Raw genomic sequence first — 16,671 nt, 5'->3', positions numbered from 1 at the left:
AAACTGCATTTTATAGAAATACTATGGGCATTTAAAAATGCTATTGCTAAAACTGATCTTCACATTTATAAAATGATGAAGTTGCTTCTGCATTGTGTCAGTGATGGTCAAGCACATACTACTGACACACTTTAGCCTCTTCACATTCCCCCCCCCCCCCCGTCCCCCCCCCTCCTTTCACTGTCCTCCCTAGCCTTCAGTCAGGTCACATGTACCCACAATGATGCTGTCCACTTCAGTGGTGCTGACTGTTATACCTAATAAAGCCATAGTGTCTGTTAGCAAATGGAAAGGCTACACGCAACAAAGGTGGTTTGGCTGCAGTCGGGATTGCAGTTAGCACCCCATAACAGATTGTGGCACTGCTGGCAGCCAGGGTTTAGCATGTGGTGGAAGGAGATGAGTTAAAGGACAACTGAAGCAAGAGGGATATAGAGACTGTCATATTTATTTCCTTTTAAGCAATACTAGTTGCCTGGCTATCCCGTCGATCCTCTGCCTCTTATACGTTTAGCTATAGACCCTGAACACGCATGCAGCAGATCAGGTGTTTGACGTTATTGTCAGATCTGACAAAATAAGCCGTATGCTTGTTTCTGGTGTGATTCAGTCACTACTGCAGCCAAATAGACCAGCAGGGCTGCCAGGCAACTGGTATTGTTTAAAAGGAAATAAATATGGCAGCCTCCATATACCTCTCTCTTCAGTTGTTCTTTGTTTATGGTAAACAATCAGCCCCCATTGACCTGCTGCCACAGTAAAGGTAGATTTTATATAGCAGAAAATAAACTGTAATATACTGTAATAAACTAATATAATTTTAACCTCCCTGGCGGTAAGCCCGTGCTGAGCACGGGCTATGCCGCGCAGGAGGATTTCTCAGGCCCTGCTGGGCCGATTTGCACGCTTTTTTTTTGCAACACGTAGCTAGCACTTTGCTAGCTGCGTGTGCACTCTGATCGGCGCCGCTCCGCGCCGATTAGCCGCCGCCACTCGCCGCGCCGGGCCCCCGTCCCCCCCAGACCCCGTGCGCTGCCTGGCCAATCAGTGCCAGGCAGCGCTGAGGGGTTGATCGGGACTCCCAATGACGTCACGACGCCGAAGACGTCATGCCGCCCGTCGCCAGGGTGACGGGGGAAGCCCTCGAGGAAATCCCGTTCTTTGAACGGATTTCCTGATCGGAGATCGCTGGAGGCGATCGAAGAGGGCGGGGGGATGCCGCTGCACAGCGGCTATCATGTAGCGAGCCCTGGGCTCGCTACATGATTTAAAAAAAAAAAAAAAACTGCTCTGCTGCCCCCTGGCGGTTTTTAATAGACCGCCAGGGGGGTTAAATAGACTTGCTAAGACTATCCATTGGGGTTAGTCTCAGCTGTGCTTACACACTCATGGCACTTATCCATTGTCAATCCATTCTTTCTCCAACCTTGCATTTATTTTCCTCACCATAACGGAGTTTATGTACTATTATCATTTGTCAACCTCCAGTATTATACTCCCGTTACCCCTTGGATTCTAAGGCCTGGTTCAAACTGGCCCGGATGGAAAACTGGTGTGTAATAACTGATCCATGACCATCTGTGATCCTCCATTAGCGAGCAGTCAATGTGACGCACCTGTCCATCTGGAAAAATCGCTGCAGACCCAAACTTGCGACGTATGGGGTCAAGGTTAACTGATCCATTTGTTAAAGGAGTACTGTAGGGGGTAGGGGGAAAAAAAAAAGTTGAACTTATCTGGGGCTTCTAAAAGGCCCCCTCGGTAGCCACTCCCCACCTCTGGTTCACTTCCCGAATTTGCGACAAACTCAGAAAACCACTGCGGCTGCGTGGCCGCTTCCTTGCTCCCGACGTCACCGGGAGTGAACAGCGCAGTATGGTCTGCACCTGCGCAGTACGCTCTTGGTGACGACAGCAGGAGCGAGGACGTGGCCGCACAGGCGCAGTGGTTTTCCGACTTTAATGTCGCAAATTCCGGAAGTGAACCGGAGCTTCAGTGAGTGGCTGCGCGGGCACAGGAGGTCTGCGGGGGACTGTTAGAAGCCCCAGGTACGTTCAACTTTTTTCCCCCTACCCCTCTACAGTAGTCCTTTAACATTGGATCCATTCTCCTCCGTTCCGGTACGGTCAGCTGAACCACCCATTTATTAGGCCAATGTGATCTGGGCCTTATAGTCTGTTACTATGACATCTACTTCCAATAAGGACCAATAATGGTTGACACCCTTCTCCAATTTAGTTACATACAGTTGATTGGTTTTATCAACTTACCACTACTGATATTATAGTGCTATTGGCTATATGCTTGCATTGTCATGATTACGGTTTCTATTTATTTTTTTTTGATTCATAAAATCCCATAAGTACCTTTATTGCCATTAGCTTTCGGCTATGAACTTTCCCCATGTGTTTTGTTTCTAGACACTGATACAGACCTGAGGAAATGGGTTGCAACCTGTGAAATGTGTTGTCCAGTGTATGTTGTCCAATAAAGTCATGTTTCTGTGCTTTTGTGTTGTATTACTAAGTGAGGTAAGGGCTCCTTACCTTTAACTGTTCTGAATTGTATTATTTTTGGGGCTCCTCCTCTTAACTTAGTTTTACAATCTAAGAGAAGAGGCATATAGGATAAACAGGAAGGGGAAATGAAATCATGGTTACTTAGTAGTGTAGAGTTGGGATACATGGAAACAGGTTTTGATAGCCTGTTTGAATATATCTAGCTTTTCAGGATAAAGAAGAAGCTTTGAGAGAATGAAAGCAGCTCTAGGGAAGTCATGGAACTGTGCCTAGGGAACCTGATGTGCCTGGTGGCAGGATAGTGTAATGGTCAAGGGCTTTGCCTCTGACGCAGGAAACCAGGGTTCAAATATCTGCTCTTCCTGTTCAGTAAGCCAACACCTATTCTGTGTGGAAGACTCCCTAAGACAGCTACTGCCTCTAGAACACGTCCTAGTGGCTGCAGCTCTGACACTGAGTCCACCAGGAGAAAAGCACAATATTTTCTGTCTTGTCTACAGCAGAATAGAAGCTGGATGGTGTACTAACTGATTAAGGGCACCGCCCCTGACACAGGAGACCAGGAACTCAGCTCTTTCTATTCAACAAGCCAGAACCTATTCAGTTCTTGGACAAAACTCCATAAAGGCCCATACACACGGCATACATTTGTCTTTGGTTGTGAGGCAGCAACAAACAGACAAGAGACAACAGCAAATTTATGGCAGCGACAATTTGAGTTTGTGACAGTTGTACACAAATGCGAAAACAGAAAGAGTGAAGACAGAATGGAAGCTCTCTGCCACAGACTACGTATAGTAGTAGTACTATGGTAGCGACTCTGCTGTCTGTAGACTTTCGTACACACCACAGGACACCAACAGACAGAGCGATGGTTCGTGAGACAAACGTCACAAGAGATTCACCAGTTGAATCGGTCAAACATGGCTGTGTCTGCAGACAGTCTTTGTTTCTTGGAAAGACCAACAGCAAGAACCCATCTCCAAAATACATGACAGTCTAGATTATGAAATAGAAGAGGGAAAGGGCACTACAGGTACCTTCTGATATGACTTGGTCGGGAGTTGCACACTTGTAACACCCAATTATAAATATTTTTTACAAAAGCAGTCCAGGTTTGCTGAATTGGTTTGCTGAGTCACCCAGTATTCTCCACCCATAGCAAATCTATCTCAAAGTTCAGTTTGGAAAACAAGTTTACCTGCTTTACCAGTATATGTTTCACATCGATAGATAAATCCACAGTACCGAACGTAGCCAGAATTTACTTCAATCAATTTCTATTGCGGTTGTCGAAAAAAAAACATGTTCCCTCAGCTGCTCAGAAATGATTTCAGGCAGCAAGACTTGACTGATTGATTACAGAATTTAGGGGGAAGTGCTGCCATCTATAATGGAGCCTGCTACTGTCAGTGACTGGTGTATCCGCCGCATTGGAGGATATCATTTCTTCACTTTCTGTAAATATGCAACTATGAACTTTCATGGCTGTACAGAAAGATGCAGTCCTGTATACATAAAAAGCAATGCATGGGGTTTTGCTTGTTTTTTTGCATTATTTGTGATTAGTATAGTAAACTCTCGGTTATCTGGAGCTCAACTAACCAACAGTCTCAATCAGCCAGCACAAATCGCAGGCAGTGCTCACAATGGCAAAGTCCAGATTCTTAGGCCGTTTGTGACGGATATCAAGGAAACAGAGGCGCCAAAAGGATAAAACAATGTTCAAATATAAAATGTGTTGTTCCCCATCACTCCCCTCTCCCCATGCAGTGTACTTTACCTTTCCATGTCCACCTCCAGCTCCGAACTCTGTCTGCAATCCACATAAACGCACCCCACGTGATTGTGGGAGTAACTAGGGTGCGTGTGACATCCCACGTGTCCACGTACTTGCCGGCATGTGGATTGTGGGCGGAGCTAGTGGCAAACACTGACAAGTAAAATATATTACACCGGGTGGGCAAATTTCAGTGTGTGTGTGTGTGTGTGTGTGTGTGTGTGTGTGTGTGTGTGTGTGTGTGTGTGTGTGTGCCATCGATCAGAATCAGGCCTATGGTGTATGGGCTGACGACAGATCTCTTTCTAATCAGATTTGATCAGAGAGAGATCTCACTCTTGGTCGATCTGCCCATACATTGTCTGATCTATAGGCACCTTTACACCACCAAAAGAACTGCGGAATGTCCAATCAGTACATATGATGAAGGCATTTTAAGTTATTGAGCTCTTAGGTTAGATTTATGTCTGATATAGATGGTGACTTCTATCAGATAAGGATGACGACAGATGATAAGAATTTTGGCCTAACTATTACAATGGATCATTGTGACTGTCATAAGGTCTAAAGTGGAATGCACAGATAAATATATATTTGCAGAAATGTAAACACTTTTCTTGTGTGTGTCAGCAAAGTCATCGGCACACTGAGATGACACAGACATCCCGCAGGCTTCCTGCAGGATAACGATCCCTCAGAAACGCACATTAATTCTCAGAGTCCCCAAAAATATCATCATAAAAAAAGAACACAGAGGAAACGCAATTTAAATGACAAAAGAAAGCCGGCCTTTTTTATAGCGAGGTAATTATCTAGCGCTTGCATATTTTAAATGAAATGTGATTATTAAATTGTGCGTTACCATGGTACTGGCTTCAAAATGTTTCCTATAAGGCAGAGGGCAGAAAACATGAAATAAATAATAAAAAAAATGAAATTAAGTGAAATGAAACGCAAGAGAGTCCATTAATCAGAGGCTTCAGGCAGAGAAAGTGAAAGGGGGGGGGGGGGGGGGGGGTAGAGGAGATTGGAGCTCCTCTGATGTTTAACAATCCCAGATCTTTAGAACTAGACTACAAAGTAAAGGAAAATATTCTAGGATGTTGCTGATGCACCGCTCTCCACTGTCAATAACAGATAGCAGTCCTAAAATAATAATAATATATGCTGTATATTCCATAAGCATCAGCACTGCTAGGGAAATAGAGGTGTATACTGTATCCATGACAACAAGCAACACGTGTACACCTGGTGGCAAAGTTATTTTGAGAGGTCAATGATTCTATTCAGGAAGTCCTAAAAAAGACCAGCCAACTAAAAAACATGTTCAATCCATGGACTACTGCTTCTGGCAGGAACTAGATAAATCACAGCCACAGGAAGCCTGAACAGGGGCGTAACTAGGGCGGATCGATCAGTAGGTGTGTGTGGGAGGGGAGGGGCAGCTACTAACCTTTCCTCCCTCCAGTACTCCAAATCAGGTGTTTTTGTGGCTACACGTTATGAGTGTGAAGACCTCGATGGCCATACCTGTTTTATGAGGCTTGTGAGATGGGCCCCCAGGCTGGGAGGGTCACCAAGATGAGGCTAAGGAAGGGTTGTGAGCATTAAGGGGCCCTGCTGGCCCATTAAGTTCTGTTGGGGCCCCTATGATTTGTAGTTATGCCCCTGAGCCTGAACTAGAGTTCACTAGAGTTCTCCCCACCAATAGCAAGTGGCGGCCTCTACACAGAATGACCCAAATAATTTGTGGTGGCTACAGTGTTCTGGTAAAATAAAAAATAGCAGTGTACTGTAAGAGAGCTTGAGAAAAAAGTCCATACAGTTTAATGGAAACCTCACAGAATAGTTTTACTATTCTAAGCATTGTAAAGTAATGCTTAGCTCCCAACAATACTTCTCTAAGCACAACATTAAATGATGGCAACCTCCCAGTACACTGCGACATGATAAATGATAACCTACTACTGCATCATTACAGCTCTAGACCACATGGGGGATTGTAACTTACTACACTTACTGCACAGAATGGACCTCGTAGGGTTGCAGCCTACAGGAATGGAAGTCAGTGATGTAGGAAGTAGACTTGGGGCTCCTAATCAAGAATTTCATAAGCAATTTATTTTAATTCAGCTTAACATCAAGATTTTACATTGACAAGAACAAGCTCAGATCAGATCTAGTGCCTGGAAATGAACTTTAACAAGACTGAGTAGAAACGGTCTAGTAGAGCATGAGGGGTTTGGATGGGAAAGGAAGAACCTGCAGATCTATCAGGAAGGCAGAAAAAAGGTCATTTCTGTGGGGGAGGTCCTACTGGCAAGGAGACCAGCTATCCTTATAATACTGTAAAAGTCTAGATGAGTGGTAGACATGAAAAACAAAAAAGAAGCAATGAACAGGGGGAGAAAGATTGCCCTACAATGTATGCAAAGGATCTAAAAAAAAGCCTAATAGAGGGAAAGTGATAAAAGAAACTTGCTAAAAGATACAATGGCCTCAATTCACTAAGATCATGCTAGAGATAATAAGGCAAGAGAAAATTTACCTCCACACGTGAGAGAGTTATCTTACCTCTTCATTCCTTAAGTTACCTCTCCTGTAGTTAATTTACCTCCTCTGTAATTAATTTACCTCCTCTGTAGTTATTTTCACACGCAGTTAATTAACAGCCTGTCTTTAACTCTGGAGTTATTTTAAGGATTGGAGAGTTAATTTAAAGACAGAGTTAACTTTAGGCTTGCCTGAGGTAAAATGTTTCCTGAATACTACATGCCTTATCACCATGGTAACAACTCTAGAAGAGTTATTAAAGACAGGAGATAAGTTTAGTGAATTGAGGCCAATGTCACTTCAGCTTGTAGGGCCTTGGGGTCACATTTCTATCTCAGAAGCTTATCGACAAAGAAGACTGCTACTGTGCTCCGCAACAGATGCTGAATGCTAAGCCACCCCCCTTTTATACTGAGAGAGAGGGGAAACTTATGCCAGAATATCTCTGATGTAAAAAAAAGAGACAAGAAGAATTCCACAGAGCATACCAGCACCCCTCAAGCTAAATCAGTTATTGCAAACACAGGCATGTGGCTAGATTTGGGGCTAGTGTCCCAAATTTATTTTCTGTGCGCTGATTCCAGAGTCCCAGTGTTCACACTGGCAGTACCTAGTGTTGGGGTATCCCATAAGGGCACATGACACCCTGTACCCACATGGCAAGCAGTATAAACCTTTGCCCTCACCCAGCACCTACTTGGCCCCCACTACCCACATGGCAACTAGTATGAACCTTAGCCCTCAACCAGCACCTACACGGCACTCAGTACGTCGCCTAGCTTGCACCCAAATGGCACAGAGCACACACAAAGTCTACATGTAGCACCAACATGACACCCAACACCCACATAGCAGACACCCAGCACCTATTTGGCACACAGTACCCCCCTAAATTGCACCCACATGGCACGCCACACCCATGTAGCCCACGTCCAGCACCCAGTATACTCCATAGTCTTCACCCACCACCCACATAACATCCAGTAACCCCATGGCCCGCACACACATGGCACTCAGTACCCCCATAGCCTCCACCTAACATGGCACCCAGCACAGTTAAGCACCACCTGCAGCTTTGCACTTACTGTAACTTGGCACCCAGTACAGCTTAGCACTGCTTAGCACAAACTGCAAATTCACACCCACTGCTAGTTAGCACCCAGTAGAGGCCTGCATCGGGTCGGGTATCCGTGAGTTACCCGAAATGCGGGTCGTGTTTGGGTACCCATTTTGAATTTAATCGGGTTGCGGGTCAAATGCGGGTAGCATGTCTGCGGGTGCGGGTAGCAGATTCACCAGAAAGCGGGTTGCAGGTTGGGTGCGGGCCTGAAAAATTAGACCCAAACAGTGCATCGGGTCAGGGTTGCCCGAAATGCGGGTCGGAATCGGGTACACGTTTCAATTTTAATCGGGTTGTGGGTCGGAAGCGGGTAGCGGGTCGGTGCGAATACCAGATTCACCAGAAAGCGGGTTGCGGGTCAGGTGAGGGTAGCATGGCTGTGGGTCAGGTGCAGGTCTAAAAAATTAGACCCGCCCAGGCCTTTAGCACCCAGTACAGCTTAATACCTATGGCAATAGATCACCCATTAAAACGTATAAACCACTGCAACTTGGCACAAACTGAAACTTGGTACTTACTGCAGCTTTGCACATACTGGATGTAGGCACCTTAGCACCCACTGCACCGCACCTTGACACCCACTGCATCCTGGCAACAATTGCAACTTTGCACTCTCTGGACCTTAGCACCCTCTACCCTTCAGCGCCCAGTGCCACCTACTGCTGCTTCACGCTCACTGCATTTTACCATCCACTGCTACTTTGACCTACTACTTGTACATAGTGATGGTTAGAATGCCCTGGTAAGTAGATTATTCTATTAAAGGAGAGAGGGCTTCATCTAATGTTTTGCTGGGCAGGCCCACTGTCTTTGAACTACACCTATGTTACGGCATGAACATTTGGTACCGCCAATGACCCTTTATGACCACGCCCACTTTCTGATGTATGCACACACCCATTTCTCAGCCCCTCAGGTTCACTCCAACCTGGTGCCCTGAATCTTCCAGGATCCTAGCAGCCCATCTTTTGCAAGTCCTGTTCAAGCACATTTCACTTTACTTATAATCTGCTTTAAAAGATCCCTTAAATGTGCTTTTCTTGCCTTGAAAAGTAACACCTGCCAAAGTTTGATTCTACCTGTCACCATACAAAAGACAGTTATTTAAAGCCCAATCGACACGATACGATTCTATTTACGATTCTATTAAATCCAACATGTCCGATCCCGATTCGATTCAATTAGATTTCCCATTGTTTTGCAAAGGCAAATCGAATTGAAACGAATCGAATCTGGATCGGACATGTCGGATTTAATCGAATCGTAAATCGAATCGTAATGGAATCGTTAATAGAATCGTATTGTGTAGATTGGGCTTAAGACAGAGTACATTGTTTCGTTGTGTGACTTAATGATCTTTGGATTTGTCATTCAAAATAGGTCTCTCCAGATAGATTAGCAGGCATTAGTCTAAATGCAGAATCTCAACACTAATCAGAAGTTCTGCTGCTTCTAACATTTGCGATATGCTTTCCTCTCAATCTTTATTTAATTATAAGTCTATTACATGAATCCCTTAATATCCCCCCGAAAGGTCCCTTTCTTTCCCATGTGCAGCTATGATATAATGCATATAACAAGAAGAGGTTACTATGTAACCTTACAGTTACTATAACTATGTAAGAGGTTACTATGTAACCTCAGGACACTTGCCCTCCAAGCTCTGCATTGGTGAATCATGAAGAGTAGAGAAGACAGCGCCGGATAGTGGAGGGTGCCAGATTCAGACACATTTGTAGCACTACAGCCTCCAAGCACTTGTCTACTAGTGGAGTCCTAGATACATTATTTTGTACCATACACGTACATGATCAAAATTTAAGAAATGTTTGTTTTAAAGCAGTATGCATCTGTCAGCAAACTTACCTTGGACCAGTTTGGTCGTTTCAGTTGCACCTCTGGTTTGTATTCCTTTTTGGGTACTAATCCAAGTGGTAAAGCTGCAGGTGCCCCCCAACCTCCAAGTCCAGGTGGAGGTGGAGGACCTCCAAACATGCCAGGGGGTGGTGGTGGACCACCAGGGAAAGGAGGGGGCGGTGGTGGAAGTCCTGGACCTCCAGGCAGTGGGGGTGGAGGTGGAGCCCCTGGGAAAGGTGGGGGTGGAGGAATACCCCCAGCACCTGGCATTGGAGGAGGTGGGGGAATACCTCCTGGCAAAGGTGGTGGAGGTGGTGGGAAAGCCCCACCAGGGCCACCTGGTAGAGGGGGCGGGGGAGGAGGTCCCCCACCAAACCCAGGAAGGGGCGGAGGAGGTGGAGGACCACCACCCCCCATAAAAGGGGGTAGTGGTGGAGGAGGAGGTGGAGGTGGTCCTCCTCCTGCACTAAAAGCCCCCCCTGGAAGAGGAGGTGGGGGAGGAGGAGGTGGTGGTGCTGGTCCTGATCCTGGCACAGGAAGTGGAACCACAACAGATGATGTAGACTTGGAGGCCATTTCCTTTTTAGTATCTTCAAGCTCCTTAGACAGATTTTCAATCTGCAGAAACAGAAACAATTTCAGATGCAGTTATTTATAATAAGAATGGGTTTTAAAAAGACATTTTCCTCATGCATCACTATTACATGTAACTTATTACCATCATTTAAAAGAGGCCCACAAAGTACCCCTTCATCCCTGTATTATATTGCAAACCAGCTTCTGTGCGCATCTCCATTTCTCTCTGAAGGGCTCACACTGCATTATGGGAGCTGGGTAGAGGCACCAGACACCTGACTGGGCATTATGCTAGAATTACCACATCATACATAAACATCCTGTATTATCTCATCTATATATTACACAGTACCCAGAAAAGCCATGGTGACCCAGAACTACTAGGATATTCTAAGAGGTGAGACCTAAAGTGAGAGGGATATGGAGGCTGCCATATTTATTTCCTTTTACAATACCAATTGCCCGGCTGTCCCTCTGATTCCAATACTTTTAGCCATGGACCATGAACAAGAATGCAGAGGTTTCTGGCTTATTTCAGGTGTGTGATTCAGACCCTACTGAATCCAAAGAGATCAGCAAGATAGCCAAGGCAACGGGTATCATTTAAAATAAAATAAATATGGCAGCCTCCATATCCCCCACACTTCAGGTTCCCTTTAAAGGGACCAAAAATCCTTGTTACTAAAAAAAAAAAAAAAAAAGATCTATGCTAAAAATACATTTGCAGTCGTAAAACAGATGCTGTTTGCAAATATTCAGCTTTGTGTGACCAAGAAAGATCTTTCATGATGCATCACTTCTGAATATGCATATTCAGAAGTGATGCATCATGGGAGATCTTTCTTGCTCATGTAGTGTGAATTGCCGTTTGCTCAGAAAAACGCTTCCGTCCGGAATAACTTCAGCTTATAAAGAGCCAAACTGATGTGGTCAGGACAAGCCTGGAGGACCTCATACTAAGCTATGGAAATGCAACAGCACAGATTCAGAATAAAAAGTGTTGGCGTAGAAATGGCTGCTCCAAAATTTAAAGCACAACTGAAGTGAGAGGGATATAGAGGTTAACATTTATTTCCGTTTAAATAATTTGAATTCCCTGGCTGTCCTGCTAATCATCTGCCCGTAACACCTTTACCCATTTGTTTCTGTAGTTGGCAGTTGGCCTGTACGGACAGAGCTTAGACCCAGTCCTTTGTGATTCCCAAGACTCCATATTAGTCCTTAACCGTTTGTGCCTCAACTACAGCAGGTCTTCTGGCAAACCAAAAAGACATAGATAAACGTTTTGTAACTAAAGCACTGCTCTGCATCATTGGGTGCACTCCCATCACTATTTGCTGCAGCACATACTGGTGAATGGCAATATGTGTTCCCTCCACAACTGAATGATCACTGATGTAGCCTGCAGCAATGATCATTCACCTGGGTCCGTTCGGCAGTATGGGGCTGACTGCAATGCTGCACACAGAGAGGCTCCTGCCGTACAACTGTTGCTGGAACCAGGACTGGCGAGAGATGCTTCCCTCAGCAGTGCTTGCTTCCCAATCTCTGCGTAGAGTGGAGTGAATGATCACTGCTATTGGCTATATCAGTGATCATTCATTGGGGGATTCACCAATTGGTTCAAGGAACACATATTCCTAGTCACCAAATAATGCTGCAGCAGATAGTGACGGGAACCGCCCAAACATGCAGAGAGGTGCTTCAATTACGAAACTTAAAGTGGATCCGAGATGAACTTTTTACTCAGTGCATAATTGTGTTCCTTTCCTATTGTTTATAGGGCATTCCTCAAGCCAAATACTTTTTTGTTTTTATTTTAATACTCTTATTCCCTATAAACTACACAAGCCACGCCCACAGGTTTTCAGAGAGCCAAGGCATTTTCAGACAGTAGCAAGGGCTCATGGGAGCTCAGTCTGGGCAGGAGGAGGGCGAGGTATTATTAGCCAGAGATTTCAGAGGCAGAGATGAGGAGGGAGGAGGGGGGTTACGTTTTTTTTCACAGGCTGAGTGCTCAAGATGCAGATAAGCTTGCCCGTTTGTAATGTTTACAAACAACATGGCTGCAGTCATTGTACCACAGGAAGACATAATCATATTCTATTGAAGCTGTTTGCAGCTAGATTTGCTGTGTAAACTATCTAAACTTTAGGTAAGATATATAGACAAGTTACTTGCTATAGTTAGTTTTTCATCTCAGATCCGCTTTAAACCAATGTCTTTGTGGCTTGCCAGTAATATACTGTAGAAGAGGCACAGCTGGTTAAAGTGTACTTGAGATCGCAGGATAAAAAGATTTTATACTCACCTGGGGCTTCCTCCAGCCCCACGAGCACTGATGCATCCCTCACCGTCCTTTTGATTGCCTGCGGACGAACAGAGGCACTCAGGAGGACGGCTAGGGAGGCATCGGTGCTCATAGAGCTGGAGGAATCCCCGGGTAAGTAAAAAATATTTATTTTGTGATCTCAAGTTTACTTTAAGGACTAATATGGAGGCTTGTGAATCGCGAGGAAGTGGCTCTAAACCCAACCCATGCATCAATAATAATAATACTACTAATAATAATAATAACAACGATAAGAAAAGCTGTGTTTTCTATCACTTTATCAATGGAACTTCATGTTTTTCATAAATTAATTTGTCCACTGAAGATCACAACTATTCCACAGTGAAAGTGGTTTACTTGAAAATCCTAGGTGCAAAGTATAATGCAAATATTTCAACATCATGACTTTCCACTGGAGTTTAATTAAAGTGAAACTGAGGTGAAAATAAACTGATGAGATAAACAATTGTATTTATCCTCCTACTCCTAAAAATGCCTTTTTTTTAGTTTATTTTTTTTAAGATATCCCATGGTTTTCTTTTATATTTAAACATTTACAAAGTAGTTGGAATGTTTTGTTGTCTTTGCTCATTGGCAGCCTATTAAGTGTTCCTGGGTGAAAATACATGATCTAATGACCTTTTGCTATCTACTCCTACCTCAGAAGTTGTACTCTGCCAGGAAAACTTTTATGGCTGTAATTTTCTTATCAGTGATGTTTATTACATTCCCGACAAGGCACTGACAAGACAGAAGCTTTCACTTCCATGCCTAGAAATTAACTCTTTCAGGCAGCAAAATAGAGCACGTAAAACAGCATTCTACATATACACGGTTATTTCATTATGTCACATGTCGCCTCAACAGGGGTGTAACTACAGAGGAGCAGCCCCTGCAAGGTGGGCCCAGAGGTGTGGGAGGGCCCCACCTACTAACCTTCCCACCCCTTAATACTGCAAATCAGATGTTTTCATGGCTACACGTTATGAGTTTGAAGATCCTGATGGCCACACACTTGTGTATGACCCTTATAAGATGGGCCCCACGGCTGTGAGGGTCACCAAGGGGAGGCAAGGAAGGTTTTTGAACATTAATAAAGCCCCAGCTAAGTTTTTGCAGGGGAGGTCCATGATTTGTAGTTATTTCCCTGCGTCTTTACATTTTTTTTTAATGAATATGAAGCATATTTCATCCAGAGTAGAAATCTGACAGAACCGACAACTTTTGGAGGAGCCCATTTCCTCATGCGGGGTCCTCAGGGTTTTTGTTTATTTTTAAAAGCACTTAGTGAATGGCAGTTTCTCTGTCCAGCTGCCAAAAAACTGTGCAGCAAGCAGGGAGGCTGGCCAGCATCTTTGTAAAAATGTTTTTGAAGTGTACCAGAGATCAATAAAATAAAAAAAATATATCCATACCTGGGGCTTCCTCCAGCCCCATACGCTCGGAACGCTCCCACGCCGCCGTCCTCCGCTGCTCGCAGCTACGAGAACCGGGTCCCGTCACTGCCATCAGTCGGAGCCAGTCTAGCGTAAGAGAAGTGCGCTGTTTGCGTATCTCTCCAGCAGCCACTTGATAGATACGTAGAGGGCCACTTCTGTGTAGGCTTGCTCCGGTGACGTCAGTGATGGGACCCGGTTCTCGTAGCTGCGGGCTGTGGAGGACGGCGGGGTAGGAGCGATCTGTGCATATGGTGCTGGAGGAAGCTCCAGGTATGTTTTTTTTTTTTTGATCTGAGTCCCTTCAAGGAGTGTCATGCTGATAATCCCCTATGGAGAGATGGACTAGCCCAAAACCTGTCGGTAATGTCAGATTGCTACTACCTGCTGTAAGTGACAGCAACATAGAAGAAAAGTAATTTATGGCTCAATTTACTCTAGAAGAAACGTACTTCTTATTTTTATATGTTTACATAGATTTTAAATTTTAAGATTTTCGCCACAGTGGTCCTGTAAAGAGAACCAAAGGAGCAGATGTACAGAAAGCAGGATCGGGAACGCAGATCGCTTGACTCTAACCTGCTGAATTCCTCTCTTTGCATCAAGGAGAACTCTAATTCCTTTTATGCAGTTTTCACCGGGGATAATGCCTGATTATGTACTTTTCATTATATATGCTCCGTTTCCATTTCAATGTTTGCTTTTCTGCAGCACGGTGGATCAACACAGCTTCCGACGTAAAGCACATTAGGCGATGCAGATCTGAAAACGCACATTGTCCTGGCAAACATCCCCCTTTTTTTCCTATACTCTTTGGAAATTTCACATTTTATTGTTATATCATAAAATCTGGGCCCATTAAAGTTTCATACTTTGTAGCCCACTGAAATAATTGCTATTACAGCTTTTCAATGCCGGCAAGCACAAAGGTAAATATATTCTGGAGAGCCGGTATCTTTCCCTTGCAGATGTAAAAATACTCTATCGTGGTGATTTGTGCTTTGGAAAAGGTGCTCTTGGAGTTCTCATCCGAAGTCATCTTTTGTAATTATATTTTTTTTAACTACTGTATTATTCATTGTGTGGCTTAAGTATCAGGCAGAGGTGAGAGCCTTGTCGGATTTCCATTTTCACATTCTTTTTTTCTTTGCTGCTGACAGAACAAAGGCTAATAAAAGCTTTGCGGATAAAGCAGGAAAATCCAGCGGGCCTTTCAATGTGCAGCTCATTTACTGTGTGCGCTTTTGTTAAGCCTCTGTCTGTCATCGGAAAATCTAGCAGTAAAATCAGCAGTGAACAGGTTAAGGTGACATTATACTGCATCGTTACCGTGTGTGAACAGTGTGTGCTGGTCAGCTGTGCCTGGCTAAGAAATGTGCAGCCTATCTGTCAACGCTTTTCTGCAGGGTATGCTCAGATCACCAACAAGAGATGGGAGCAGGAAGGAAACACTTCTAGGACAGTTAAAGGACAACTGAAGTGAGAGGTATATGGAGGATGACATATTTGTTTTCTTTTAAACAATCCCAGTTGCCTGGCATCTCTGTTGATCTATTTGGCTGCAGTAAGTGTCTGAATCACACCAGAAACAAGCATGCAGGTAATCTTGTCAGTCCTGACAATGTCAGAAACACCTGATATGCTGTTCATGGTCTATGGCTACAAGTGTTAAAGGAATTTAGAGGATCGGCAGGATGCCAGGCAACTAGTATTGCTTAAAATGAAATAAATATGGCAGCCTCCATATCTCTGTTGCTTGAGTTGTCTTTAAAGTGAACCAGAGATTAAGCCCCTTCATGTATCTTACCATATATATCAGTAGGAACATTAGAGACAACACCTACCCTGCTCTGTTTCATCCTTCAGTGCTCAGCCTGCTTGTTAACAGCCCTGATAAAATCCCCCGACTGAGCATTCAGTCTGGCTTTGCTCAGGAATCATTATAGCTGAGTCTGTCTTCTCTGATGTCTTTTCAAGCCCAAGGATGCCCCCTTCTGGCTCTGCTATAATGACTCAGTTATAATGATTCCTGAGCAAAGCCTTATTATGCCACTTATTATGCCACTGTGCATAGTTGTTAGAACTAGTGGTAGTGGTTAAACAACACCAGATGCCTGGCATTCCTGCTTATCTCTTTGGCTGCAGTAGTGGCTGAATCACACACCTGAAACAAGCATTCAGCTAATCCAGTCAGACTTCAGTCAGAAACGTGTGATGTATAACTTTATTTTAGCAGTACATGCATTTTGCTGCTACAAGAAGCTTCCTTGGATTAATAGTAATGTCAATCGGTGGAGTGTATTAGTCCTGGGTGCCTATTCCACATAAAATAAAGTTCTGTTTTGAAGTTACAGTGAGTCCACATTTAAGGTAGGACTTATTTTACACTTTTTATTTTCTCACAAAGTATTGGGTGCCTCCCACCTGTGTCTTTCATAGTCTATCCCTTTTAGCAAGGGACACCCACTATTGGAGTAATCCATGGAGTTGTTTTTTCT

The 16,671-nt window shown here is 44.2% G+C and overlaps 1 protein-coding gene across 1 annotated transcript in view; it reads right to left on the bottom strand.

Moving 5' to 3' along the window:
* Window positions 1-16,671, bottom strand: part of DIAPH1 (diaphanous related formin 1) — a 239,636-nt gene that overhangs the window by 5,425 nt on the left and 217,540 nt on the right. The window contains exon 16 of the mRNA XM_068277775.1: window positions 9,839-10,447. Coding sequence (XP_068133876.1) covers window positions 9,839-10,447 — 609 coding nt within the window. The remainder of the gene's footprint in view (window positions 1-9,838; window positions 10,448-16,671) is intronic.

The sequence above is a fragment of the Hyperolius riggenbachi genome, chromosome 3 (genome assembly GCF_040937935.1).
Source record: "Hyperolius riggenbachi isolate aHypRig1 chromosome 3, aHypRig1.pri, whole genome shotgun sequence".
Classification (NCBI taxonomy): domain Eukaryota; kingdom Metazoa; phylum Chordata; class Amphibia; order Anura; family Hyperoliidae; genus Hyperolius; species Hyperolius riggenbachi.
This window is presented reverse-complemented; position numbering and strand designations above follow the sequence as displayed.